At 45.5% G+C, this 26,299-nt stretch overlaps 1 protein-coding gene across 8 annotated transcripts in view; it reads right to left on the bottom strand.

The window, feature by feature from the left end:
* Positions 1-26,171, bottom strand: part of ZNF532 (zinc finger protein 532) — a 30,621-nt gene extending 4,450 nt beyond the window's left edge. The window contains exons 1-8 of one of the 8 annotated variants that reach the window (XM_051774614.1): positions 26,046-26,171; positions 25,465-25,610; positions 23,740-23,849; positions 14,434-16,793; positions 10,759-10,940; positions 7,812-7,988; positions 3,719-3,881; positions 713-991 (exon numbers count right to left, since the gene is read on the bottom strand). In XM_051774614.1, the coding sequence (XP_051630574.1) occupies positions 713-991; positions 3,719-3,881; positions 7,812-7,988; positions 10,759-10,940; positions 14,434-16,767 (3,135 nt within the window). In that variant the 5' untranslated portion in view covers positions 16,768-16,793; positions 23,740-23,849; positions 25,465-25,610; positions 26,046-26,171. The other 7 variants (XM_051774616.1, XM_051774619.1, XM_051774613.1 and 4 more) reach the window with 7 other exon arrangements.
* Positions 26,172-26,299: the final 128 nt, after the last annotated feature.

Below are 26,299 nucleotides of genomic sequence, written 5' to 3'. Positions count from 1 at the left end.
CTCTGCTGACCTGAGGATGCAGCATTCCCATATTTCACTTTCAATCTGTTTTAAAATAAGATGTCTCAAACCCAGCTGCTTTAAATACAAAATGCAACTTGTTAACTCAGCTGAACCTTCAAGTGTAAGATTAGAGCAAGAGCTCAACCACAGAGTGTGTCTGCCTTGAAAATGAAACACTGCTTGGCACTCATTGGAGCAGCAAAACAAGACTGAGTCCCCACTCCCTGAGTCTGAGAGGCACTGAACTTCAGAACAGAATAGAATAATCGAATTGTTTCGGTGAGAAAAGACCATTAAGACCGAATCCAACTGTTACCTCAGCACTGCCACATTCACACAACTTCCAAGAGTGAAAGGGAACTAAGAAGGCACAAAGAGGAAATAAGAACATGGATCAGATTAGATGATTTGGATGAAATAGTGCAACATCTTTCACTCTTTCCATCTTGAAAAAATTCTGGTACTGAAAGAACAAGCCTACAGTTGAGGAGGAGTGTGTATATTTTCTCAGTAGAACTATGTAGAACGTGACAAAAACTAAGCAGCCAAAGAGAAAATGAAATATCTATATGAAATAGATATAAGAACAGAGAAGAATAATGATGAAACTTAAAGGAATTATTTGCAAAAACACAAATGGAATTTAGGGAAAAATTATGTCACATTTCAGGTGTGATTAACTTTTTTGTAATTCAGTATATTCCTTTACCTTTCCGTGTTCCTTCCTCATGTGGGAGATGTAAACGTCTCTCTGTGTGAAGAGCCTGTCACACTCCCAACATGTCCAGCCAGGACTGGCGATTTTTTTAGGCTCTGCTTTCTTTATGGGAGAAGGAGATTTCTTCTCCAACTTTTCCGTTCCATTGACAGATTTTGTGTCCTCCTTGTTGTGACTGGCTGAGTTCTGCGTTGTGGGTTTAGTACTGAGAGGCAGGTTTATCCCCAGGTTTGGTGGCCCCTCAACACTTTTCAGAGTTCCATGCATAGACTACAATAAAAGAGAAAAAAAGTACAAAACTAACATAGACGGACACAGTTGTACTGACAAAATGCACTGACCCTTTGAACCAAAAGCCTTCACTTCTCTGTCAAACTACTGTCATCAAATCACATACTATTGTCATCAGGTCACATTCTTAAAGAAACAGGGTTAAGTAAAGGCAAGGCCTAGCATGACACAGCCAACACCAGTAACAGACACCATCTGTAGGAATTTTCACACACACATAAAAAAATGAGACTTACTTAAGGTTAAATTGCTGTTTAACAGGGAGGAAAAAAGGGCTCAAGAAACACTTATTGTTCAGCTTTATTTCTTGCTTTACTTACCTAACATACTAGTTGTGCATCCTCACTTCAGACTATGTGACTGATGCTTTCCAAGGAGGAAAGACTTTTACTGACAAATTTTGACTTGTCACATTGGTAAATAAGACAAAACATCAGAAAGATCAGACAGCTCTATAGTTTAGGATATATGAATGTTTTCTGTTGAGGCTGAGGTTAAGCCCTGTCCTACTCCCCATCCAGCTGATGAGCACCCTCCCTTAGGGCTCTGTTAACAGCCTTTAGAATCCAGGCTGTGTGGGGCTGGCAGGGCCCCAGGGGGCTCTGACAAGCTGCTCTCCAGCCCTGCAGCTCCTGGGCAGGAACCCTTCCTCTGCAGTTGCTGCCAGTGGTCAGTAAGGAGGGCAGAGCCCCTCCATTCCCATTTCTGAGCTGGTGTGCTGTGTGCTGGGGTGACACCCCAGCCTCCCCACACGGGGCCTTTGGCTCTGTGTCCCAGGGGGCTTTGGCCATGTGTCCTGTACATGGATGTGGGCACAGCTGGAGTGAATCTGCAGGGCTCTGGGACAACTGCAGTCCCTCCTGAGCAGGGATCCACAGTCGAGGGCTCTCACATCTAAAAGGTTGGTTTGTCCTTTACCCTGGTAGGGTTCTGATCCTCTCATCTACTGACCCTCAGAACAGCTCTCTTGGAGGATACATTGAACCACTTTTCCTTCAGGTAACCTCAGACACAAAAACCCCATTCAATACATTCTTGATTCTGAGAATATAGGAATACCAATCTGATACTCTGGTAACAAGTTCTTTTGTAAATCCTGTGGCTCTTGGGACTACCTGTTGGCTCTAGAGCAAATATCAACCTCATCTGTAGAGCGTTCTATTCTTCTGTTTAAGAGCTGTTAAATAGAAGGAAAATCAGTATTTAAAAACCCTAAAATGGTAATAAAAAAAGCAAAGCACACAGGCCCAACTGCCTGGCTCTAAAGCAAAGTGAAGGTGTGTAGTAAAGGAGGAGGCTGCCTTTAGTATCCCAGTGCACAGGGGAGGGAGAAGGGAGGTTCCTGTACTTCCAGGCAACTGAAGCTGACCTGGAGATTCCATCCCAGCCTTTGTCAGCATATAAAACGTTAGTGCTCAACTTTCTAAATGTCTTTTAAATTCAATACTTGAAATTTAATTTCTTATTTGAAAATACACAAAAAGCATTAAAGCACAGCACAGAGTCCCAGTGCTGGCAGCACGTGCCACCAGCCAGACGGGGAGTGTTACACCTCCAGTCCAGTCCAGTCCTCCAGCACCTGCTCTCACTGCCTGCTGGAAATTTTCTTGTAGTGAGTCATTGCAGGAAAAGGAGACATAGGTTTTGCCATTAAGAAGCATTGACATCTGCAGGAATTATTCTGGGTTATTTTTTGTAGCTTTAAATAACCTTCTCCTGAGCTTCCTCCTGTTCCTTTCTGTTCTGCTTTCATCCAGGTCTATCTCTGCCTTGATGGTTTATGTCTAGCCATACCAAACCATTACTTTCTGTGCAGCTGAGCTCTGCCCCTGCCAGGCACTCGTCCCCTCCCTGAGTCCTTTTCTGCTTTTATCTATAGCCTGCTACTGTTTTTTTATCCCCCCTTAACTGAACTCCAATTTATACTGCTTTGCTGCTGTCCATACTACTATACACACACCCTATCTGTAAAACCAGTAATACTGCTACTGCACGTGTATTCTCTAACAATTTTAGTCTCAAAAATGTCTCAGTCATTTACAGTGAATCATGCTAAAACCCCACTGGTTGAAAGTACAAATACTGGCATGGAACACTAAAGAGTTAAAGAGTGCCCAGATGCAAGTAACTTAGCTTAACTTTAAACTGTGAGATGCTGAGCCACCCTGATTTATGTAAGGGTGGCTTCTGACCCTAACTGCAGTCAGATCGAGCTCCTAAGATTATCTCCAGCTCTTACAGAAATGGTTATGTACAGATGTAACAATGCTTTTCCAATAATTCCCAAACAAGACATACACTGCAATATACAGAATTTGCCTATTTAGTTAAAAAAAAAAGAACTATCTCCACTCTGAGTCCTGTTTTGCCCAGGAAGGTGATCAGTCACTGACCTCTCTCAGCTCTTATCTCTACTCATGAATTCTTAGCTGGTTTTTTCCCTCTCTCCTCTGTCCAGCTGCAGAGGGAGGGTGAGAGAGCAGCTTTAGTGGGTACCTGATATCTGGCCAGGGTCAACCCCCTGCAGACCATCCGAAATACAACATTTTAACATTTGAGAACAATATTCACAGATAACCCCCTTGGAATTAACAACATCTCCCTCATCAGTCTTGTTATTCTGTGCCTTTTCCCAGTATGTTCTCACAGCATATAATGCACGAAAAACGGTACCTCTGAAGGAAACAAGAGAAGATGCCTACACACCTTGATATGATCCATCATAAGCTGTTTCTGTGCATATAGAAGAGAACAGTCTGGACACTTGAAAACAGACACCTTCTGGTTTTCAATGTGCTGATCAAAGTGGCGATAGAGCAAAGGTTGTAGAGTAAACACAGTGTCACACATAGAGCATTTATATATTATTCTAAAAACAGAAGTACAATAAACAATGTCAGTCATGTAGATGATCTATTTGCAAGAATCACGATGTTAACTTTTTTCTCATCAGAGATAAGATCTGACATGTTTAAGCAATTGTTTCACACTGCCTGAAAAAAGTTAAAATTAAACTAATTCGAAATGTCCTCTAATGTCAAAATATGGGAGCACTAGAAGAAACACAAAAATAGAAAAAATTATTTAAAAGGTGCAAACAAGAAGCCAGAAAACAACAGCATATGCCAGTTACATACATAACATCAACATCTGCTCAGGATACTCTGAAAGTTCAACATCTTCAGTTTCTGAACTCTTGTTGTAGCTAAAGGACAATACACCGGTTTCAGGTTGCAAAGGCAGTATGTTTTAAGGGGGTGATTGATTCAATCATAATCAGTAACATACTTCAAGATAAGTGTATTTTTGGCAATGTCTGTGGCTTTGAAGCTCCTGAATGCCAAGCCTAGACTCTGTTAATGCTCTGAAGCTCCAACAATGCAGGACAGTATTTCCTTGATCTACCATTACAAACCTTTATCAGTCTGTCTGTCAGAGCAATGCAGAGACACTGCCAAACCCACACCTTCCTCTCCTGGAGCACATGGGACTTTTGAACTCAGCCCCTCAGCCCCCTCTGCCAGGCAGTATTCTCACCCCAGATCACCAGCCATGGCATTGGTAGTGCTGCAGGGACAGTTTGGCTGAAATCAAAGGAACCCAGCCACGGGTGCTCAGTACAGCAACAGGGGCTTCCCCTGCACAAGCAGGCTTCCTAATCCCCTCTCTGTCCTACAGAGTACCTTTCATTGAAAAAACACCCCCCAAAACCCCCTGCCTGCTGGAATGCTGAATCTTCTCATTACCCATGTCAATATTCCATATCCCTCTAGGCAATTATCATTGTTCCAGAGCTCTAAGGATCACTCTGCACTGTGTTGAGAGATGACAAGAACATGGACATTTCTTCAATGTCCAAGCCATTCTGTAAGTCCAGATGACTTTATATTAACTGAGAAAGATACTATTTTTGTGGCATAAAGCAGTCCCAGTTTCTCACTAAGATAAATGCTCCCTAAGAGAAATTCTCACTGAGATATGCTAAGATAAATGTATTATTTACACAGCATCCTCTGATGGCCAATGTACTACTGTCCTGCTTTCTCTGGTGAACCCTTTGTTGCAGATCTGTATTGAATCTGCTACAAGAAAATCTGACGTATTTCTGAATCTGTGTCACATAAATATTGTAACTCTCTAAAAACACCAAGAATATACATGTTTTCTATGGCAGCTAAAATACTTTACTCTGCTTTCACAGAAGAACTGTCTGGTAAAGATCCAAATTTCAGCCAAGTCTCTGGGCAAAGACCGTACTCACTCAAATTCATACCAACACACCTAGTAGTGTTAGTTGTGACTATACACACCCAAGTATTTCTTTGAGACACAGCAAAAGTATGATTTTCAGTCCTAAACAAATGCAGCCACGTATGGTGGGTTTGGTTATTTTTTATTTAATTGCAGTAGTCGGTGTTTAACACGTAACTGCTCAGAACACTGTCTGGAGCCTGAAGGCAGCTGTGCTGAGACAGGACATTACACCAAGGCCACTGGAGTAAGGCAGGCAGCTCAAGGGGTCCCAGCACAGGGCTGGTTACTCAGCACCCACTCCTGCCCTGCAGCTACACCAACGTGGGCACGGCACACGTGCCTCCTCACTGCCCAGAACCCCGGGTTATCTCACAGTAAACACGGGGGTTGTCTCACAGGAAAATACTTTGATGTTCAGCATTTTGAAAACTTCTGCACCAGAGGGTGGTATTTCCCCTTCCCACATTTTTTTCTCTAAAAAAATGGAACTTGTGGGATAACACACTTAATACCAATACAGTAGATATCCACAGTCGGGCTTGAGAAAGAAGAATTTCTCCAGTATTCAAAAAGCTATCAGCCATGATCAAGCTTAGAGTTACAGAGAGAGCTTTGCAGAGTTGAAAGACAAGCAGCCATCCCATTTCCCTATATTAAAATAATCTCATTTCATCCCACTGAGAATCCCTGCACATAAACGTCATTTTTCATACACCAAATAGTTTTCTGCATCTGTTCTGAAACAACTGTTAGTAATGTAATTGTAAATCACACAGTTCCAGTAAATGCCAGAGGCGGGAAGCCAGATCCCTGCGAGCCCAGTTCCTGTAAACCCCAGAGTGTGCCCTGGACAGGGCTGCTCGGGCCCAGACAGGAGCTTTGGGGCCACAGGGCCAGCCCGGGGCCCTGCCCGACCTGCTGCAGCCGTGGGCAGTGCCCTGGCACTGTCCCACACCCCGGGGCAGCAGGGAGGCTGCCAAGCGTTCATGGGCACCACGCACAGGCAGCCTGGGTGCTCCACAGTGCAGCACAGAGAAACCAAACGGGACTGCACTGCCTGAAACACAGCCTGTCAGCTCTGCTCAGCACTGGGCAGGCCAGGAACTCCCAACACTGCAAGGGCTGGGAAAATCCCACCACTTACTCTGCAGGCATTTAAGACAGCATGTGGATTAAAACTGGCAAATTTAAAGAAAACACCACTTCCTAAGAGGAGCACTCAGCTATGGAGTCTGTGACTTATTACAGTGGTACTTAATCAAATTTCATTTTAGTCTTTTTATAATCAAAAATAAATTCATAAAGGAATGCAATAAGCATATCTATATTGAAAGAAAACTAATCAGAAACAGATTGGCAGATCCAAGCACAGTTCACTTTTCCTATGTGAAGCATCTTACACAAACAGTGATCTTAATCTTTTGGTTTTCTGTAGTGAGAGCTCTGGGAGTCTGAAACAAGTTTCAAATGTTAGTATCTCATGTCCTCTCACCCAAGATACCATCCTGAATTAAAACAAGGTATCATTTACCACCGGGCAGAAATGCCTTCATCTGGTATCAGACACACATGCCTCTGGCATTTACTGGAACTGTGTGATTTACAATCACATTACTAACAAGTTTGTTGCCATTTTGCTTTGATGCAGGTTTAAACGACTTAAATATGTTAGAAGAAACAGTGATAAACTGAATTCTTCTGAACTCTGGTTATTGCATCACATGGTACCTTGTTTCTCTGCTCTGCCTTCTATTTTCTTGAGCCTGCGACTTGTTACCGTGTGCTAGTGCTCTGTGCAGACCACAGAAAAAACAGAGTCAACACCTGAATGTCTGCTCTCAACAGTGCACTGCACCAGCGAGGAGGAAAAGGAAGAGAAGGGGTGCAGGGAGAGGCACCAGGCTCAGAGCTGAGGGCTGAAGTGGTCTGCACACACATCAGCACCTTCAGCGGAGTCCAGCAACGTTCAACACCTCTGCACAAACACCCTGTGCCCTGTGTCACCACCTTCAGCAAACCACCACATTATGCACAGCTTTTCTAGCTACAGGAAAGAACCACTTCTGCTTTAAGCCAGAAAGAGAGAGATTACATATCGGGGAAAAAAGCTTATATAAACAGATAAAATCGCTTTTTCCCAACTTTTCAACCAGATGTTCTGAAAATCACCATGTAAGTGCTGATGAGTCTTAGCAGCTCGTTTTGGAATCACATTATCTTAATTCACAGTAAAAATGCAGATGAGCTAAGCAGATTAAAACATGAGACCGAGCAACACTCCAGCCACCTGTGCGAATCATTTGTGTAATTACATTTTGTAATCACTCTTTTCTAGTGCACAGCGCTTAAAGACCTACTGCTGCAGGTTCAGGGAGATGCAACCTTCGCCCAACAAACTGCCAGCTGAAAACTCCTGAAAGCATTCCACACCCCCCAAACTGGCAGCTGTCAAGAGGTGATTTTCAGACTGCAAGCACAGGACAGAATGCAATTTCACAGGTCATTCAAAGGCAGGCAAGGGCAGGAGAAGATGAATTTTGCTTACTTTGGTTCGCCTATCTTGATACCAGGGTGTTGTGTGTAGGCATGGGAGTGTGTGCTGGGAGCAGATTTAAATGCCATGGGACAGATAGGACACTTGTAAAAGACTTCACAGTGACAACCTTGAATGTGAGACTTGAGAGCCGCCACGTCCGAGTAGACGACGTTGCAGTGCACGCAGCTGTGGAGAGAGCAGAGAGTCAGGGCTGGGCCCAGTCACAGGGACAAACTGCAGAAACTCCCTCATTCTGCCCATTCAAACAGCCCAGTTCAAATCAACAGAACCACTGATTTGGAGATCACAAAGTAAGGGGTAAGAAATTTCACGCATTTGAATTTGAGAACCTAAGAGATATGAGGTCAGAACATGTTTTTGTGTTATTACAGTAAAACAGGAAGAGGGGTGGACAGAGGAATATTCTATTGATTGCAGAAAGAATGCTTAAATCCTCTGCACATTTGTAAAGAGATTTTACAAAATGAATTTTTATCACATGCAGTGGATTGTTTAAGGTGCACCACAGCAATTTAGAAATGACCACCAAACGGAAAACCAGTAAGGAAAATATTTGCACCATTTCCCTTGTTTAGATGTAATGAAGACATACTGGTAATGATTTTCTGTACATGTAATCAAATCAGCACTTGGATTTAAACTCGGGGAAACTAAACTGAATCTCTACAATCATATCAGTATATCAGATTGGAATTCAGAAAATACTTTTCAAAAACATACTTCTGCTGTGTCGAATATTTGTGACCTTTCCGCATCTATTCTAAAATGAAACAATTAAAAAATTGAATTAATATTAGAACATAAGGATGTTTTTACACAATGATCTCTTTTAGTGCCCTACATCTCCAGTAGTAAATGCTACCAAATCAGTCCAAGAACATACTGCAATCAGCAATTAAAAAATACCCTGTCAAATGAACCAATTTCGCATTGACCAGTACTCTGCACTAAGGGTTTTACAATTTAAACACAGAAGGCCTCTGCCCTTCCAGTATTTTGTCATCTATTATGGCAGTATGATTGTTGTCAAATCAGTTTTTAGATGGTTTTAGTGTCCTGATGATAGCAATAAAGCAGGAAATACACATTGCATTCAAGGATCCCATTTTCCTCTTAAAATTTATCACCCTTGAATTTTATGAAGCATCATCCTTTCTTTTCTGGGCACTTAATTTACATTCTTAATAGTATTCATCAAGTTTACACCCATCTAGTCTCTGCTTGCCAATGCATCCTCTCAAGTAGATTGTCCTGGTCTTTTGGGGGTCTGTTCAGATCTTCTCTGCTCATGCAGAGCTGAACCCTTCTCCCCAGCTGCACACAGTGTGATCCTCCCATTACCACATCTACTCCCCAGGTGTCACCTCTGCAGAGCATCTCCCACCTCCCCACCCCAGGTCTTGACTTTCTGCTCTCGTGCTGATCTAACTGATCCTCAGCATCCACCGCTGTCTATGACAACACTTGGTAAGGCCCAAGCCTTCACCTCAGGGACTGCTCTAACAGCTTGCTTGTTTTCACCTTGGCAGGATGCAGGTAAACTTTCAGGTTCAAGTTTTCCCCTGGTTTAGTCCAGACAAGTGGCCTAACTCACTGGAATCAAGCAGAAGCCCTTGGCAGAGGCCCTTTGGAAAGGCAGGCCAGGGTGTGCTGCTCCTCAGGCAAACGCCCTGCACTGCTGAGGGGTCTGAGAGACATTAACATTCCCAGATACTGCTTTTCTTTGCCTGGGTCACTTTGGTTTAGTCTCACCAGATCAAGAAATTCTGACTCAGTGTGACACGAGATGTTTATGAGACATCTTGGGAAGTTTAGTGAAGGATTTGTGAGCGTGCTGGTGTTCCTGGGGCAGAGGAGTCCCTGGAGGCGATTCTGTGTACGAGCCCTAGAGACACAGGCCAGAGGGAAGGGCAGTGCAGTGCAGGGAGCAGAGGCAGGAAATGTAGGACAAGACAGACTACTGCTTGGGAGAAAAGGGGAAAGAGAATAACCCAAAGAAATGCAAAGAGCTTGGAGCTGTGTCAGGCCATGGATTCAAGCTGAAAACAGGCGCCTGATGCAGTAAAAGTGCTTTCTTCCCTTAGTGGAAGATTGCACAGCCACTCTGGAAAATGAACTGTGGCACCTTAAAGGGGGAAGGAGCTACCAGCTGTAAGATTTAAAATCCCCCTTTTCCAGTGAGACAGGGTGAAATGGAAATGTTTTAGGAGTGCTGAGCAAAGCTCGGTGGTACAGGCGGCTCTTCCGATCACCTGCTGTGCTGCCTGCCATTCCCTGCAAGGAGAATTCTAAGATGAAATATTTTTTCAAGCCTTTCAAAGCGTAACATTTCTATGAAATGCCTCTGCTCCCCATTTTCTCACTGAGTTGCCATTACAAGGCAAAGTAAAAATAAAAGGGAAACTGAAGAGTAACAGAGGAGAACCAAAAGACCAGGCTGTTTGAGTGAGAAAGGTAATCTGCACGTGATGTAAAGCCAAGGAGTCTTGACTTCCCACAGAAAGGAGAACAACCAGGCAGGTGCAGTATGCCCATCAACACCATGACAATACATTCTGGAAGTAAATACTGAAAATGACTGTTCTACCAGAGAGAACAATCTAGAATTCAATAATTTGAAAAAACTCAAAGTTTTTTTAAAAACCTGAAATTAAGGCAATGCATCTGAATTCTCTAGACTTTATAAGCAGTGAAGTCCTGAACCTGTGTGACACTAGCTAATATTCTGATTTAATCATATACAAAAGTGGATGCCCAAACAAAGCAGAATCCTAATGTATTTATTCCAAAATCTGTAACACTAACAATACTGTTGCCATGACAACCTTAGGCCCATGAAGCTGTATTCTCCAAACAATACTTATGAAACTGTAAATTTACTTTTAAAAGCATAAATTGTACATAAATTGACAACAAAAGCAATCATTATACTGACCGAAACCCAACTCTTCGGGTATAATGCAGGCAGTTCTTAGTGACATGGGTCTGGAAGTGGACAGATCTGCAGATTGCTCCACATTCAGGGCACGTGTATGGAGATTTATGCTGATGAATTCTCTGGTGTGATGCAAAACTGCACTGGTTAGGAAGCAGCATCTGGCAGATATTGCATGTCTTCTAAACGATAAACCAGAATAGATGAGACAATAGGTTTGGTTGAGCTCTACTAACGGCTGTGTCAAACACTGCAATACAGCAAATAAAGGTTAAACAGCATGGCTGGGACGGGCCCGAAGGAAGCAGCAAGTACAAACACAGGCCCTGCTGACAGAGCTGGCAGGTGCTGGCTGCCAGACCCACTGGTGTTCTGGGCCATCCTGACACCACAGAGCTCCTTCATTTCACCACTGACCACAGGAGATGCACGTGGGTTGACAGAAATATTACTCAGGTGCCTCCCAAAATTACCTTGATAGCACAAGGGGCCTACATACAACTCGAGAATCAAATTATTCTATTATTTCTTATGACTTGGGACTTGTGAATCTCACCAGTGACTTACAAAGAATTAAAATCAAACCCAAGACTCTTTCCTGACATGGGTATTTATAGGAATGTTCTCTGTAAGAGTCTGGCAGATGTACTGATGTGCACTCTCTGCAAGAACACAGACCAGAACAAGAACTCCAGAGCTGCATTATCAATCATTTACTAACATATGCCTGAAGAAATCCCAAAATAAATGCTCTGTGAGCATGATGGCCTGGTGTTTGAACACAGTCTCCATCCAGAGGTCTCCAACAGCTACAGCTAGAAGTGGGGGACTCACACCCCCAGGCTGACTAGAACTGGTTTGGGGTCTCCAGTTTAGCTTAAAGGCAAAATCCTGACTGGCCATGACTCTGCCACATTTACTGGGCTTCAGTATCATTCCCCAAATCCATCTTTGGCCGTTTCTGTGTTAACAAGCTGCAATATAGTACTGGGGAATCTGCAGCATTATTTCATTATGTAAGAAAACAGCAAAACAGAACTTCTTATTCCAGCAGCAAAAACATCTGAGCGTTTCACAGCCCTTCCAAAGCCTCTGGCCTGCAGCACTAGCGAAGGAAACTGGGATGTGATGCCACAGAGGAGCTGTACAGCATTCCAGCCCCAGCTCAGTGACCTCTCTGAGCCTGCAGAAAGCTGCCTGCCAGACTCGTCTGCTGACCCAACATGCCAGTAATGCTCTTGGTTAAGGCCCCTGCTCTGCTATTTCGATGAGCACAGAAAATGTTTAATTGTAACTGATTACAGTAGAACAAGAAGCATCTACTGTGAAATTCTGACATTCAGCACATTTGCTTACCATTTTATTTTGGGCTTATGGTGGCATTAACTTCAGTTCTCTCATTCCAACCCACACCAAAATAAAACAGTTTGTGAAAATCATCACCTGCCTGCATTTAAAGTCAAAGTTTCAGAAAAAAAAAAGGGTTAGAAGGAAAAATGGTGGAGGTGGAAAATAAAGATACACAAGAACGCTGAGCATGAAGGAAAATGAGCTATGCAGTTTCCATGGGAGCTATACCCTCCTATCTGTAACTAGGATAAATATTAACACTCATTAGCCCAGATTTGCTACCTTCTTCTCCCTAGTAAGTAGATGGGGGTTTCATTTAGCCAGAAAATCTGTCAGCGAGTGGCCCCATTCCCTTTAACAAGAATATTAATGGAAATACAACATTACAGAAAGGTAACAACTTTATAGGGAACATATTTTCATTGCTAGGGCTGTTCTACCATTGTTTATTTTAAATGAAACATTCTACCTTCATAACAGGAGTTTCAGGAGAACGAGAACACTTACTTACTGCTTAGACTCATTGAAAACACATTTTCCTTTCAAGAGCATTTTTCTTTCAGGAGACATTTTCCTTTCAACAGCAATTAGATGGGCAAAAGCACCAGATAGAGGGAGAAAGGGAAGGGCAAAAGGTTTAGTTTACCTGTCCATAAAGACAAGGGCCCCCCAAAAGTGAGCACGTCACTTTATCTTCGTTCTTCTCTTTTTTTTTTTTCTCCATTTTAGCCTCATCCTCCCAACCTATTCTCAGAATATCGCTCTGTCTCTCATCCACTTGCTTTATCTTGGGGCCTTCTTACTTGCTTGATTTTGCCAGTACCAAGAACAACAGGGTTTTTGCAAGGACTACTGGATCTTAGATGGGATGCTACCTAACAGATCTATTATGGGAAAGAATCCATCTGCCACCAGCAAGCACCAGCAAAGCAGTCAGGTAAAAACCCAAAGACCTGAGTATTAAGTAACTCGAGCTGGTGCAGAATATACTTATGGTCAGCCATTAGATACTGTTTAGAACTGCAGCAAGGTCTAAGGATGGAACACATCCTGCTATCAAACTCAGGCAGGCACCCCTGCAGTACCTTACAAAGAGGAGGTCACTGGAATGGCATTCCTCTGGGAATGCAGGCTCTCAGTCTGACTCTGCTAGCCAGCTAGGAAAGGAGGAGCTGAGGCAGAGCCATATCAGCCACAGCCAAGGTTGTTTCCACATGCAAATCTCTTTACATTCCAGCCTGCAGAGGTGGTTCAGAACAGGTCCTAAGTGCAGCAAATAGATCCTGACAGGACCCTCCTGTGACTACCTGCATTTCTTCCTAACTGCAGGACCTAAAGTCTATCCTGTACACTGCTGTGTGATTCCCAGGAATATTCCCGGGGCATTACTGTCTTGAGCACGCATGCAGGTTTTCAGCTTCCCCCATAGCAAGAAGCTGGATCACCAAGCTCAACTGAATGCTTTGAAACACAGCAGAATCCCTTTTAATTGGCACGCCCCAACAGAGATCCAACTGTATCGTTTAATTAACCACCCTGGCTCCTACAGGATTATAAAATACATCGCACACTGATTAATAGTAAGTTTTATTGAATGACGGATTTCTTTCAGGTTAGGCCACATACATTAGCAAAGAATTTTAAAATGGTTTGTAAGTTTAACTCATTAGCACTCGTAAGAGGAAAGGAAACCCAACTAACTAAACCAGTGGTCACACCACAGCAAGGAATGGTGCCAGTGAACAGGGCTTTGCACTTTTTAAGGAAGACCTGAGGCAAACAGCAGGCATTGCTGTCAGTAGTCAGTGTGCCATTTGTCACTGCCTGAGTCCCTGCAGGTGAGAGGAATGCCTCGCTCACTTAGGGGCTAGATGAGAACTCTCAAAGCTGAGGACCAATCAAGAACAAATCACTTAAAGCTACCATTCAGGTCGAACAGACGGGCTGTTAATGAGGGTGCCAATTAAGTGGATTCCACGGGCTAGTCAAATTCCAAAGCACAGAAAGAATCATTAAAGTATTATTAGTAAAACCTATTATTACTTTCAGGATTAAAATGTTCAGCTGTAAGAAAGCTAATGCTAAATTTTAGCAAAAATATAGTGTCAATTTCAGACTTCAGGGCCTAAAAAGATTCTAAGAGAAGTCTTATTTAAAAAGTGTTGGCATTAACTATGTAAGTGCTTGCAAGACTTTTTGTGGTTTTGGTTTATCATTTTAATCACGGAGGTTCAGATAATTAACAGCTAAATGGAAGTAAAAACATATCCAAAGTCTCCTAGGCTTATAGATGAAACATTGGAATGTAAACATAGGATACTCTACTTGTCCACTCGTGTCTGCAGCCTGCTGGAAATGAGTTGCAAGAGATGTCTCATCTTGGAAAACTTCATTGCACTCCAAACACTTTAGACTATGTCTACAGAGTTTGGATGGATCTTCGTCTAGCGGCATAGCTGGAATGACAGGAGAGCTCGCCGGGGCTGAGATCACTGTCCCAGTTAAGCCAGACTGCATCTTTGTTACGGAGTGCGTGCCAGTTCCCACCGCGCTCTGGAGCAGGGATGCAGCAGTATTGCTGGAAGGAGATGCTATCATTTGATCTGCTGGGACCGGTTTTAGGATCAGGTGGGAACACTGCATCACAACGCCCTTCTCCTTGTGTCCACGAGCGTGTGACAGGAGACTGCATTTATTGTAGAAAACTAAATTCTTTGTGCAATGGTTGCAAGTCACTTCAATTCGCACGCTCCTCCTGTCATAGTGCTGGGTCAGGCTCTTCTCGAGAGCAAACGAGTCACCACACTCCAAACACTTGTACCCTCGTGTAGGTAGCGTGATTCCGGCATTGGCAGGGGGACTGAGGTTTGGGATGTAAACTGGCACGGGATTGACGCTGCTCAGCACCTTATTGAACGCTTCCACTACAGAACTCTGTAGGGATGACACCACCTGCACCCGAGACACTTTTTTCGAAGGCTGTGAGGCTGCTGCAGAAATTATTGCCTGCTTGATTTGCTGCTGGGGTTTCGTGAGCACTTGGCGCAGTTCAGAGGTGGTTTGAGCACCCTGAGGCAGAAGGTTAAGGTTGGCGAGATGGACCGTCTTTGGCACGAGTTTGGCACTGGTGAGGCTCGAGGCTGGCACCACCACCGTCTGCTGCTGGATGGCGTTGGCGGCTTTGATGATGGCGCTGCTGGCGCTCTGCACGGACGCGGCAGAGATGACAGTGGCCTTCACTGTGGTGTTGTTAGCGAGCTTCAGGTTGATCACCTGGGAGCCCGCTGTCTTCACTGCCGACACGGGCAGGAAGGCAGTAGCCACGGGTTTGATAGTGACCTGCTTGGGGGCAAGCTCTGTAGATCCAACTGCATTGGTGACAACTGAGGACTGGAGAGGAGCTCTGGGAGGAGAGGAGAGAACGGCAGCAGAAGTTGGCGAGGACAGCAGAGATGTCATGGAAGTTACCATGGAAGCACTCTGCTCTGGCTTTTTACCTGAGTCCAAATCAACTTCTGGCAACACTCGAGTAACAGTTCTCTTGATCTCCCCAGAAGAAGTCTTGATGGTTTTTATACGAACCTTAGGAATTGCTGGTGTCGACCCTGCAGGGGAAGACGGAGACCCTTTGCTGCTGTTCTCACTCGATACACTCCTGGGACTGTCAGGTGGTTTGACAGATGGCTTCTTGGCACCATCAATGAGACTCTGAGACTCAGGTGACTTTTCAATAGCCCGGGGACTTTCACTTATGTCTTTTGGTAATGGAGAAGACTCTCCTGAGTTAGACTGTAAATCCTTACTGCTATCTGTAGCTGCCTTTTTAGCACTCAGGGCTGCGATTGCAGCAATGCAGGAAGAAAGCTTTGCTGATGACTTTGCTTTGGACTGGGAAATGCTGGCAAGATTTGTGTCACTTTTTTCAGTACTCAGTTTTCCATCAAGTACTCTGTTTTCAATAAGCTTGTCAGAATTGTCTTTTAGCAATTTGTCCTCTGTTTTTCGAGCTTTAAAAGGCTCAAAGACGCTTAAATTGACAGAGTTTGTCTCTGTCTCTCGTTTAGCAACTTTATTTTTATCTATACTACTTGAAACTGGGATTCCAGGTTTAATCAAGTTCTCCCCTCCGAGTGCCTTTAGTTTGTCATATTCCTGCTGAGACAGAGATCCTGCCAAGACATTTGCTCTGAAATTTGCACGCATGTCCTCTTTATCCGGGGGGTCATCCACCTCAATCCTTTCATCATCATCAAATTCTTCAGCACTCGATATTGGGCTGAACTGGTTGAAAGCTGAATCCTTCAGCGTAGTCTCAGAAGCTGACCCATCATCTTTAAGTGACTTCCCCTCCTCTTTACTGTAGCTCTCGAGAGCTGATGATGTTAGAAAGCCATTGTGCAAGCCATTGCCTGTGGAATGGTGGCCATCCTTGTCCACGCCCTCGGAGGAGTCGATGGTACGCACGTTCTTCACAATGACGCTCACGCCAACGTCAGAGGATGATGGGGCATGAGAATCTTCCTCGGGGTGAGCGTTTTGTTTTATGTGGCTGTCGTGGTCATCATGTCCAGATTCAATAGCTGCCTTGGGATCAACCATGTCTGGTATGTCAAAGGCTGCAAGAAGATCATCGAAATCTGGGGTCTTCATATCCCCCATGGTCACGTATTTGATTGGAAGCAGATCTGTAAAATAAGCAGATGGGCATTACTTTAAGCTCTAGTCTTACACCAAGAGCTATAGTAATTCATCAGCTCCACACACAGTAACCTGGCCATTTCATTCTGGGCCCAAATTTCAGTGACTTTCTTCCTGTCCCCTCTCCTACACTCCCTCCTATCCTGGCCAACATACACTGTCATTACAGCAAGATACCTGGATGTTTGTGAAATAAGGGGAGGCATTTGCAATTTCTCCTGTCTTGGTTTTCCTTAACATTTGCACTATCAACCTGATGAGTCTTCTTGAGATGTAAATCTGTACATAAACAATCTGTAACACTCAGGTATTCATCAGTTCATCAGCACTGGCTACCTGGAAGTCATTATGAACTTTAAGAAGGCAGAGGAGGAAAATGTTTACAGGATACTGAAATACACACAGACATTTCAGGCAACACCTTCACAGAAATACAGAAGGGTTTTGAAATTTGTTGACATGGTTCACTTAATAGTTTTGTGGCTTTGTCTAACTTATTAAGTCCTAAATACAAAAACAAACACATACATAATATCAAAATTACAAAGCAAGTTTCTCTAAGAATTAAATGGAAAAGATTCCAGAGACCAGAGCATATAAAATCCATGTAAATCCACACAAAGCCTTGATGCAGTTACTCTTGATCTGAGGTACTAATTATTTGCATTCTGGCTGTGCATCTGTCATACCTGTCTTTCTGCAGTTGTTGTAAATACTCAAAAAGAACTAGAAAATCACCCTAGCCTGAAACCTCCTCTAATTACATATCCTGGAGTTTAATTAACATTTATCAATAGCAATGAATCAAAGTCCGCTTACCCATTATTTCCTCTTAAAGTATATTTAAGTATATTTCCTCTTTAAGTATATTTCCTCTTAAAGTATGTTTAAGATCAGAACTGCCCAGCACAGGAGACCCATCTGTCCTTTCCTGAGGAACTCCTTCAAAGCTCATTCCAAACCAGGAAAGTATCTCCACAGAATTCCAGGCTCTCCTGAGCTGAACTCCCAAATGCCCCCCCAGGAGAACACTGCACAGAGCTGCAGGGCTCTGCAGGAGGGATCCCTGTGCTCTGACACAGCTGCAACCAACACAGAGGGCTTCTGCTCCCTGGGGGACCCAAAATTACTGCTGCCCTTAGCAAGAGCTCCTCTCATTCTTCAGAATGTAAAGCAATCAAAGTTAAACAAAAAGGGACAGAGGACACAGCCAGTCATGACATGCAAAGAGGTGAAGTTCTAACCTGGCCCCTTTATTCATCTCTCCTCGCTATTCTAGTGCACCCATCTGAAGGTTCAGGATTTAAACCCCAGCTGCCAGGACTCTGCAGCCACATTCCTCCCTATTTTTTTTTCCTCTCTCCAAAAACCTTTCAGTAACTCCTTCTTTTAAGGAGATAACTCTGCCTTTTATTCAAGATCAAAATCAACTGACACCTTGGCTGCCAGACAAGCTGTTAGCCTATTCCTTCTCTGGGCCAACATGATGCCTGTAAGTACTTCAGAACAGGAAATGAGGCAAGCTCCTGGTTCCCCAGGAAATCAGGGTGTTCCAGAAACTGGAATTTCTTTGAGAAGGGCTCTGAGAATGCTTGAAAAAAGTTAAACAGAAAACCAGTTTCTTTAAAAATTGAAGCATTACTTTGCTTACTTATTATTCAGTGATAAAAGTAACAAGGAAAAAAAATCTGCATATGGAATTCCAATAGGAATTACACAGCCAGGGAGCCATGGAGCAGTGAGGTGAAATGCTTCTGGGTTCTGCCCAGAAGACACCACCAAGTCTTACAAACTTAAGATAACAGACCTGAATATACCTTTCTCCATGACTTCCAAGAATCCCATAGGTTTTAGCCAAAGGAAGGTACTTGGCTGTTCCACTGCCTTACTTCTCCCAGCTCACGTGTGGTAACACATTCCAGGGAAGCACTCACTTGGAGAGTTATGTCAAAACAAGAACCAGTGCATGAGAACTCTTCTGACCGTGGAAGAAGCAAGCAGGACAAGCAGGGCTTAGAAGTAAACATCTGCTTCTGAAGGACTGATAAAGGCAGATAAAGGCTTTTTGTTTTCCTGCATGGAATTGCTGTCACTCCTCCTCAAGCCCTGTATCTGTACCCGTTTCAGATGGAAGGACTCCAGACACATGAGGAAAAACAAACCTACCCTTTCATGTGCTCTGCCGAGGTGGGGGGGACCAGAGAAACACACAGACTTTTTTTACTTTCTAAATAAGATTTATCTTGTAACTCTGGCTTTAGGACACCTGCAGCTGGGGCACAGCATTCTCCACAGAAAGACCAAGCTGCCTAGAAATCCTTGCTGTAATGAAAGGATACTTTCTGGAGTAAAGCTGAGCAATTGTAAACACTCAAACCAGAGTCATTTTGGGGAAGCTGAACAGCCTAATGATGACAAAAAACCAGAATGCTCTGGGGCAGCTCCAAGACAGGTCCTATCTCCAGACCACTCAAAACCCTAATTTTTGTCAGGTACAAGAACAACTTCAAGCTTTCCAGCCTAGCAAGGACAAATAATCCTCCTCCCTTTCCAATACTTTTCCAGTTAATATTCTCTATGCATGAAGTTTTCTCTTGTTTCTGGATCATGAGTATGGTCTTACATGCTCAATTTTTATTCTTTTATTTACTTGTTAACCTTTGAAGAACTAACCAACTTTTCCTCTTTGACACCTACCCTCCCATTCATCCAGTTCTTCCAGATTGCTGAACCACACATCCAATGACTTTATACACTTGCTTTAGCTGTATCAGCCCTGTCTTTTCTGCTTTTTTAAACTCCTACCCTTTGCCTTCAAATCCCATGTAATTGTCTATACTTACAATATCTAACTCCTTGCTTTTGGTCAAACAACTACTCATCTTCAGCTTCCCTCAGCAGCAAATCTATTGAAGGATATAGGAAACCCCCCAGCTCTAATCTTCATCTCCCTATGGCATTCATGTTCTTGGGACCACAGTCCTTTACCTTCCCTAAACTCTTTGTACTGTTCTTCCCTCCGTTTGTGGTTGTGGACTCTTTAGGGCAGAGACCTTTTCTTTTGTATGTTCTTCTGAGCAAACCAGTGTTCTTTTCAGCCCTGTGAAACCAGAGACACGGCTTCTCAGGGTCTGGCACATGGCAGTGTCTTGGTTCTGGTACAGCCATACACAGCTATTATTACAGTTACACTACTCCAAAGCAAAATTCCAAAAGTCTGGAATAACTACTCTTATGTCCAAACAAAAGTAATGAGAGTAATTAGATCAGGCTCACTCTGGAACAAAATGCCTACACGGGGAGCAATACCAGCCTAACTAGCACAAAAGCATACTTTTCCTTTACAGTTTCTGTATTGTTATGCCAAGAAACTTCATCAGGTAGAGAAGACTTAAGTGATTCAATCAGAATTACAATAACATATATCCTAACATTAGGCAAACTTCAGCCTAATGGGCAGAATAGAGCAGTTCATGAGCTATTCAACAAATATTAGTAGTTATGACTGACTTACACTTCCAATCATTTCCTCTGAAAGCCAAGCACTGTAAAGACAGGCAGAGCAATGTGCTAACCTAACCACAAACCCTTCTTCAGGAAACAGGAACCACATCTCAAATCACAGCCTCGCTGCTCTGACACCCTCAGCAGGCGAGGGGCACGTGCAGGAGGTCACTTCACCCACAGCCAGCCATGGCTCTCACACTCCTTTGTGTCAGCTTCTTTTGCCCTATGGGAGGGCACGTGGCTTGCTACTGCTGCAAAACCCAAACACCTGCTTCCAGAAATCCCAGAAATTCCTTTCATAAGAGGCATAGTAATTCTTATCCTAAGAATTTTTCATTTCTTAGGATAAAGGTCTCATTTACCATCCACAGCATCAATAAGGTCATGCCAGTCCTAATGTGTCTCCACATCTTTGTGGAGATGTGGGTGTTTCACGGTGACAATTTATATGAAGCAACTTGCTCTTTCAATATTATACACCAAATCTATCTGCCTTCAAAAAAAGAGGAAAATCCAATTTGCCTCCATGCACAAGACTCAGGGAGTAAAGACTTAATCCAAAATTTTGACAGCCAAAATAGTACTACTGTAGTTTATGACTCCTTAGGAGCCTCATCTTGTAGTCCAACCCATATCAATGAACTGGGTATCTCAAGTTCTCTTTGGGCAGGAGAAAACAGGCAGGGAAAGAGAAGGGAAAGCCTCTGGAGTCTGAAACACCTCTAGCACAGCTTGAAAAAGAACCACACACAGCTGGTTCAAAGGTCAGGATGTTCAGCCTTTGGCTGGAAAAAAGACCAGGGATGTTTCAGCCCATGAGCAAGGAACCTCCCTCCCCAGAGCATGGAGCTGAACAGGTCATCCCCAGCTACAGCTGGCCACATGGAAACTACCTGGATGTATCCAGAGATCCAGGCTAGGGGCTGGGCCTAGACACTTCCCCAATTCCTCCTAAAATGGAATTGAATTCCTGAAAAACAAGGAAATCCACACACCATTCTTTTTGCACTCTACTTAAATTATAAACATGCCTTAATTTTGTGCTTCTGTATGTAAAATAGGCTGTGACAATAACACGGGAGTAATTCAGACGTACAGCCACAATGGACAGAATTTTAACATTCCAGAACTGCTGCAGATTCGAATCCCATTGTGAGTGGCACAGCCTCCCCGCCCCTTTGCTCTAAGGTGTTTCTTTGTGAAGGGGGTGGCAACTGTGGCAGCTGCAGCCAGTCTGAGCCACAGCTCTCCCAGCCAGGCACTGCCCAACAGAGCAACGACAAGACCCCAAAACGTCAGGGTCAAGTTTGGGTTTTTCTGAACACACATTCCTGGCTCTCTGTATGCATATTTATATTTTAACACACGGTCATATGATTAAGGAAACAACAGTTAGTTAATTCACTCCAAAGGGGCTTGGAATGTGATAAATCCTAACCCTCCTTCTGGAGATCAGATACCTGAGACCAGCCTCAATGCAAAATGAGATCCTGGATGCTGATACAGAGGACCAGCCCTCCAGCATCAGCAGCATTTTCTGCTGGAAAGCTGGCCTGCGTGCAAAATCCCACTCTCCTGGTGAAGAGCATTTACAGATATTATTAGACTGAAAAAATACAACTCACCAAGAACACTGCAGACTCCAGCATCTAGTCAGGTTTCTATCTTACAGCCTACAAAAATCCTTGCAAATTCAAAATCTTCGCTGCTAAAAATAAAAATTTGTAGTACAGATAGCGTTCAAAAACCCAAACAAAACAGATCCATAGAATCTTGTATCAATTCAAGAACTCACAGTTTTAAAGCTGCTTACTATTCTGGTAGAGAGAAAAAAAACCCTAAAAGGTGCTCTCATGTAACAGATGAGTTTTAGCTGACGCTTGGAAAAGAACACGCGTCCTATCATCAAGAGAGACCGCTCCTCTCATGCAACAAGAGCTCCTGTTTGCCAGCATCGCCCTGCAACAGACGTCCCCAGTCAAACACACTGCATCCCAGTGCTGAAGGACAGGAGCAGAAATCAGCACAGTGATCTGTCAGGCATTTTGCTCCATCCCAGGCTATTCACTGCCCTGCCAAACCTGAGAAACAACACATCACAGCTGCAGGAAAAACCACAACCCCAGAATTTCAGGCTAAACGTTAGCACGCTATTTTCACTTTTCTACAATTAATAGCTCGACACCTTATGTAATGTACTGCAGTCAGAAACAAAAAGGTTTCCTTGTATTGTCACTGGGATGCAGGCACCCTGCCTATCATCAGCCAGCTCACAACTTACCCAATATCCACAACCCCTCAAGGCTTTTAGGACTGTCTATCTGCTGAGCACAGAGGAGAGGACACTCATTTCACACCACAACAGAGTACTTTCCATGTTCTGCCTCCATATTATCTTGATTGTAGACTACCCAACCAGCTAACACAGCTAGGACTGGGTAGATTTCCTAAAAATCACACTGGTTCTGATTCTAGAGTTGCTGATTTCCTGTTATAGGAAGTAACAGTTCTAGCAAAGAATCCCCAAGGCAAAATGTTTAGTGATCCACTGAGTAAGCCCTAACAGCCTTTGTTCTTCCCTTTGCTAGATTCATTACTGCTTCCTCCTCTCTCCCCCTCTCCCTCTCTCTGAATCCTTCCGCTTTCACTGTAAGATACAAATGCCAGCTCGAATCTAAGTACACATTTATTTTTCATATGAGAAAAAAACCCCACAACCCCCTGTCCATTATCCATTGCTTTGAGTTAAAAGCAGTCACCCCTCAGGAGCTGATGCACTGCCCATCCGGTTTCCTCTTCTGATTTCATTACTGCACAATATTATAATTCATGCCACTGATAATGCGCTGGAGCTCCATCCAACCCCCCAAAATACATCTTTCCACTTGGCTGCTGCAAAATCCTCCCCAGGTTACAACAGTCTAAGAAAAGCCATCCATACTATTTATTTTGTCCAGCTTTTTTCTCTCTAGGAGATATCAAGTACATGCTTAACACTGAAGACCTTAATTCAAAACCAAGTGTTGGGTCACTCAGATGTGGCCAAACAATAACCTGTAAATAATCAGACAGCAAATTCTGCATGTGAGTCTGTAATACAGCACAGAACAGCTCGCTGCCACAATTGGTCCACAATTTATGATTGTCACTCAGAGGCCTATTCCATATCACTGCATTGTGAAAACAATGTATATCTGGATATATTTCAATGAAAATAGTGTATTTAGCCAGGATATCACTAAGTCTTTAAAAATAAGAGCTTTAATCCTATTAAAACTGGAGGACCTTAATAGCATTTCTTCGGTAACACTTAAACAATTGTCTCCTTCCTAATGTGCCAAGTGTGCAATAAGGAGTCAGATTTACTTCTCACACACATGTACCTACACGCTATTGTTATAATCAGCACAAACCACCACGTCTCACCTTGTGAACCTTGACCTTTGAAAGATTTTTTTAGCCGGTGCTCAGTTACTGCCACAGCCGCATTACCTCTGCAAACACCAAAGGGTTAAAGGCAGCCCCAATCAATAGGCCTACAAGGAAAAAAAAAAGGGAAAACCAGTATGCCTTACAGCATCTTTGCAATGCTTTTATGCACAATTCTACAACAATACTGTTTCCTTTTGGCCTTAGAGAAAGGCACAGCAACCCCCCCCTTAACGTCCCCTAAAGAAGCAAACCACAAGACAGCACCCTGTAAATAAAACCGCATGCAAAGCAGCATCCTCAGTCACAAGCATAACTACAATTACAAATCATTCAATCCATTTTATGTAGTTTAGTTTTAAAATAGACTGCATAACCAGTGTCCCACCCTTGCAAAGCAAAAATATTTTAATAAGGGTCATAAATCTCAGCTCTTGCCCATTCCTTAAGCATAAAAAGGCACGAAAAGCCAAAGTAATCTCAGTTACTGCAAATATGTACATTTACATACAGAACCCTTTATGACTACGTTAGCCACATACCAGTGCTGTGTGTCTAAAGTGTGCATTCACATACTGTTTTGGGATGGTATCTTTCTGCAAGCTCCTCTGCTTTTGGCTGCCATGAAGGGAGGAAGCTCTCCCAGTGTAGTAGCTCAGTGACTGCATTGTGTTCAGGAGCTGATCTGCCTCAAACCAGTTCCAGCCGGTTCTGGTCACCCTACATAAAAAGCTATGGCAACCCTCGCTGAGTTGCCAACAAGTCCCTGAAAATCGCAGGGGCTGTTTTTTGTGTGGCGTGGGGCCGGCGCAGCCCTGTGCCCCGGCTCCCCTCCTGCCCGGCCCACGCAGCCCCTGCTCCCCAGAGCCCCCCGCACGCTCCCTTCCTCGCCTCCCCCACTTACCTCCCACAACCTGGCTGAGAGCTGGGAGTGTGTGCGTGCCTGTCTGTAGCTAACAAAGAGACCGCAATAAAAATCCTCATAGGATCTCTCTTGCAGCACCAGGCAGGCTCGGCCACAGCCCTGGGAGACAGGCTGCTAACCCGGGCTGCTCCCCCTCTGCTCCCACAGCACGAGGGGTGGCTGCTCACACACGTCACATCTGCCCCCTCATGCCCACGGCCGAGGGGTGCCTGAGCGAGGGCTTCTCCCGTCCGCCCTCCCCACCGCTCGCTGCAGCTGGGGCCGCCCGAGTGGCATTTTCTGAGCTCTGGGCAGCATTGCTAGACAGAGTACCCACACGCGCGCCTCCCTCCCCTCAAGAAAGCCATTTCCGCAGCAGCAAGATGCCTGCAAAATAGTTCCTTTGCCCCCTCCTCGCAGTACCGAGTTGGCCGCTGCGCTGGTTTTTTTTTTCTTTTGCTATTCGACTATGCTGGAGGCCCTAAGAACCAGCGAGCTGCAGCCCCGCGGCTGGGCAGCCCCCCCGGCCGGCAACCCCCGCCTGGGGAGGCCCGGGCAGGCTCTGCGCGGCTCCCACCCCGCAGAGACCGTGCGGACCGAGCCGCCTGCTCGGCCCTGCGCCTCTGGGGCGATGCCCGGCCAGGGGCTCGGCTCCCCGCGGTGCCCAGGCCGCTCCGGGGGTCCGCACCCACCTGTGCCCGTGGCCGCTCTGCTCCTGCCCGCTCCCCTTCACCTCGGCCACGCTGGGCCTTCCTCCTGCATGGCTGACAGGCACACAGACCGAGACAGCAGCCACCCCGCTCCTCCTGGCTACTCACCCTTGCTCTGGGAACACCAGTAACCACCTCCGCCTACGCGCCGAGCCCCCTCCTCTCGGGGGCTGCGGGAGATGCTGCTCTGCAGGGCTCCCTCCGGGCGGGTGGGCAACCCCGGCCAGCCCCTCTGCCCTGGGCTGCACCTGCAACTGAGCAGAGGTCTCGGGCACAACCCTGCACACCTTCTCCGCATCCCTCATCCCCACCCCGTTCTGGGGAGAACCACCATGTTCTTCCGCTGCCTCGGCCCGTCTTCCCCGCACAGGCGGCCGCGGCCGGCCCTCCCTCGGCCCCTCGGCCCGGGGGGCCGCTCCCTCCTCCGGGCCGCCGCGGCCACGGGCACCTCCCCGCGGGCCCGCTCGCTCCCGGCCCCTGCCCGAGCGGGTCCTGCGAGCCCCGGGGACGCCCGGGGAGAGGAGGCCGCGGCCCCTCCGGCGACGGGCACAGCGATCCGCCCCCGCCCGGCCGGCCCGCAGCCGCCGGCCCGGGCAGCCCCGGCGCGGGTGCCCGCGGGGCTGCGGCCGCCACCGGGCCGGGAGGAAGCGACCCCACCGCATGCAACCTCCGGTCCCCATGCGACACACCTGCTGCGGCCGGAGCCGGCGGGCTCGGGCAGGGCTACGGCCCGCGGCGCGGCCCGGCCCCGCGACGGAGGAACATAATGGCAGGAGGCTGCGGGGCTGGGCGGTGGGGGTGGGGGTGCTCGGCGGCACAGATGGGGAGACGCTCCCGTGTGATTCCGTGTGGAACGGCTCCCTGGAGAGTGCCGGGGGCGGGGAGGCTGCGGGGCCGCCGGGCGCCGCGGGGCCGGGGCCGGGTCGCGGCCTCCCGCAGCCCG

This window comes from Manacus candei, unplaced genomic scaffold (assembly GCF_025592945.1).
Source record: "Manacus candei isolate 608988 ecotype Guabito, Panama unplaced genomic scaffold, ASM2559294v1 h1tg000209l, whole genome shotgun sequence".
NCBI lineage: Eukaryota > Metazoa > Chordata > Aves > Passeriformes > Pipridae > Manacus > Manacus candei.
The sequence above is the reverse complement of the archived record's forward strand: the minus strand, read 5'-3'. Positions and strand labels throughout refer to the sequence as shown.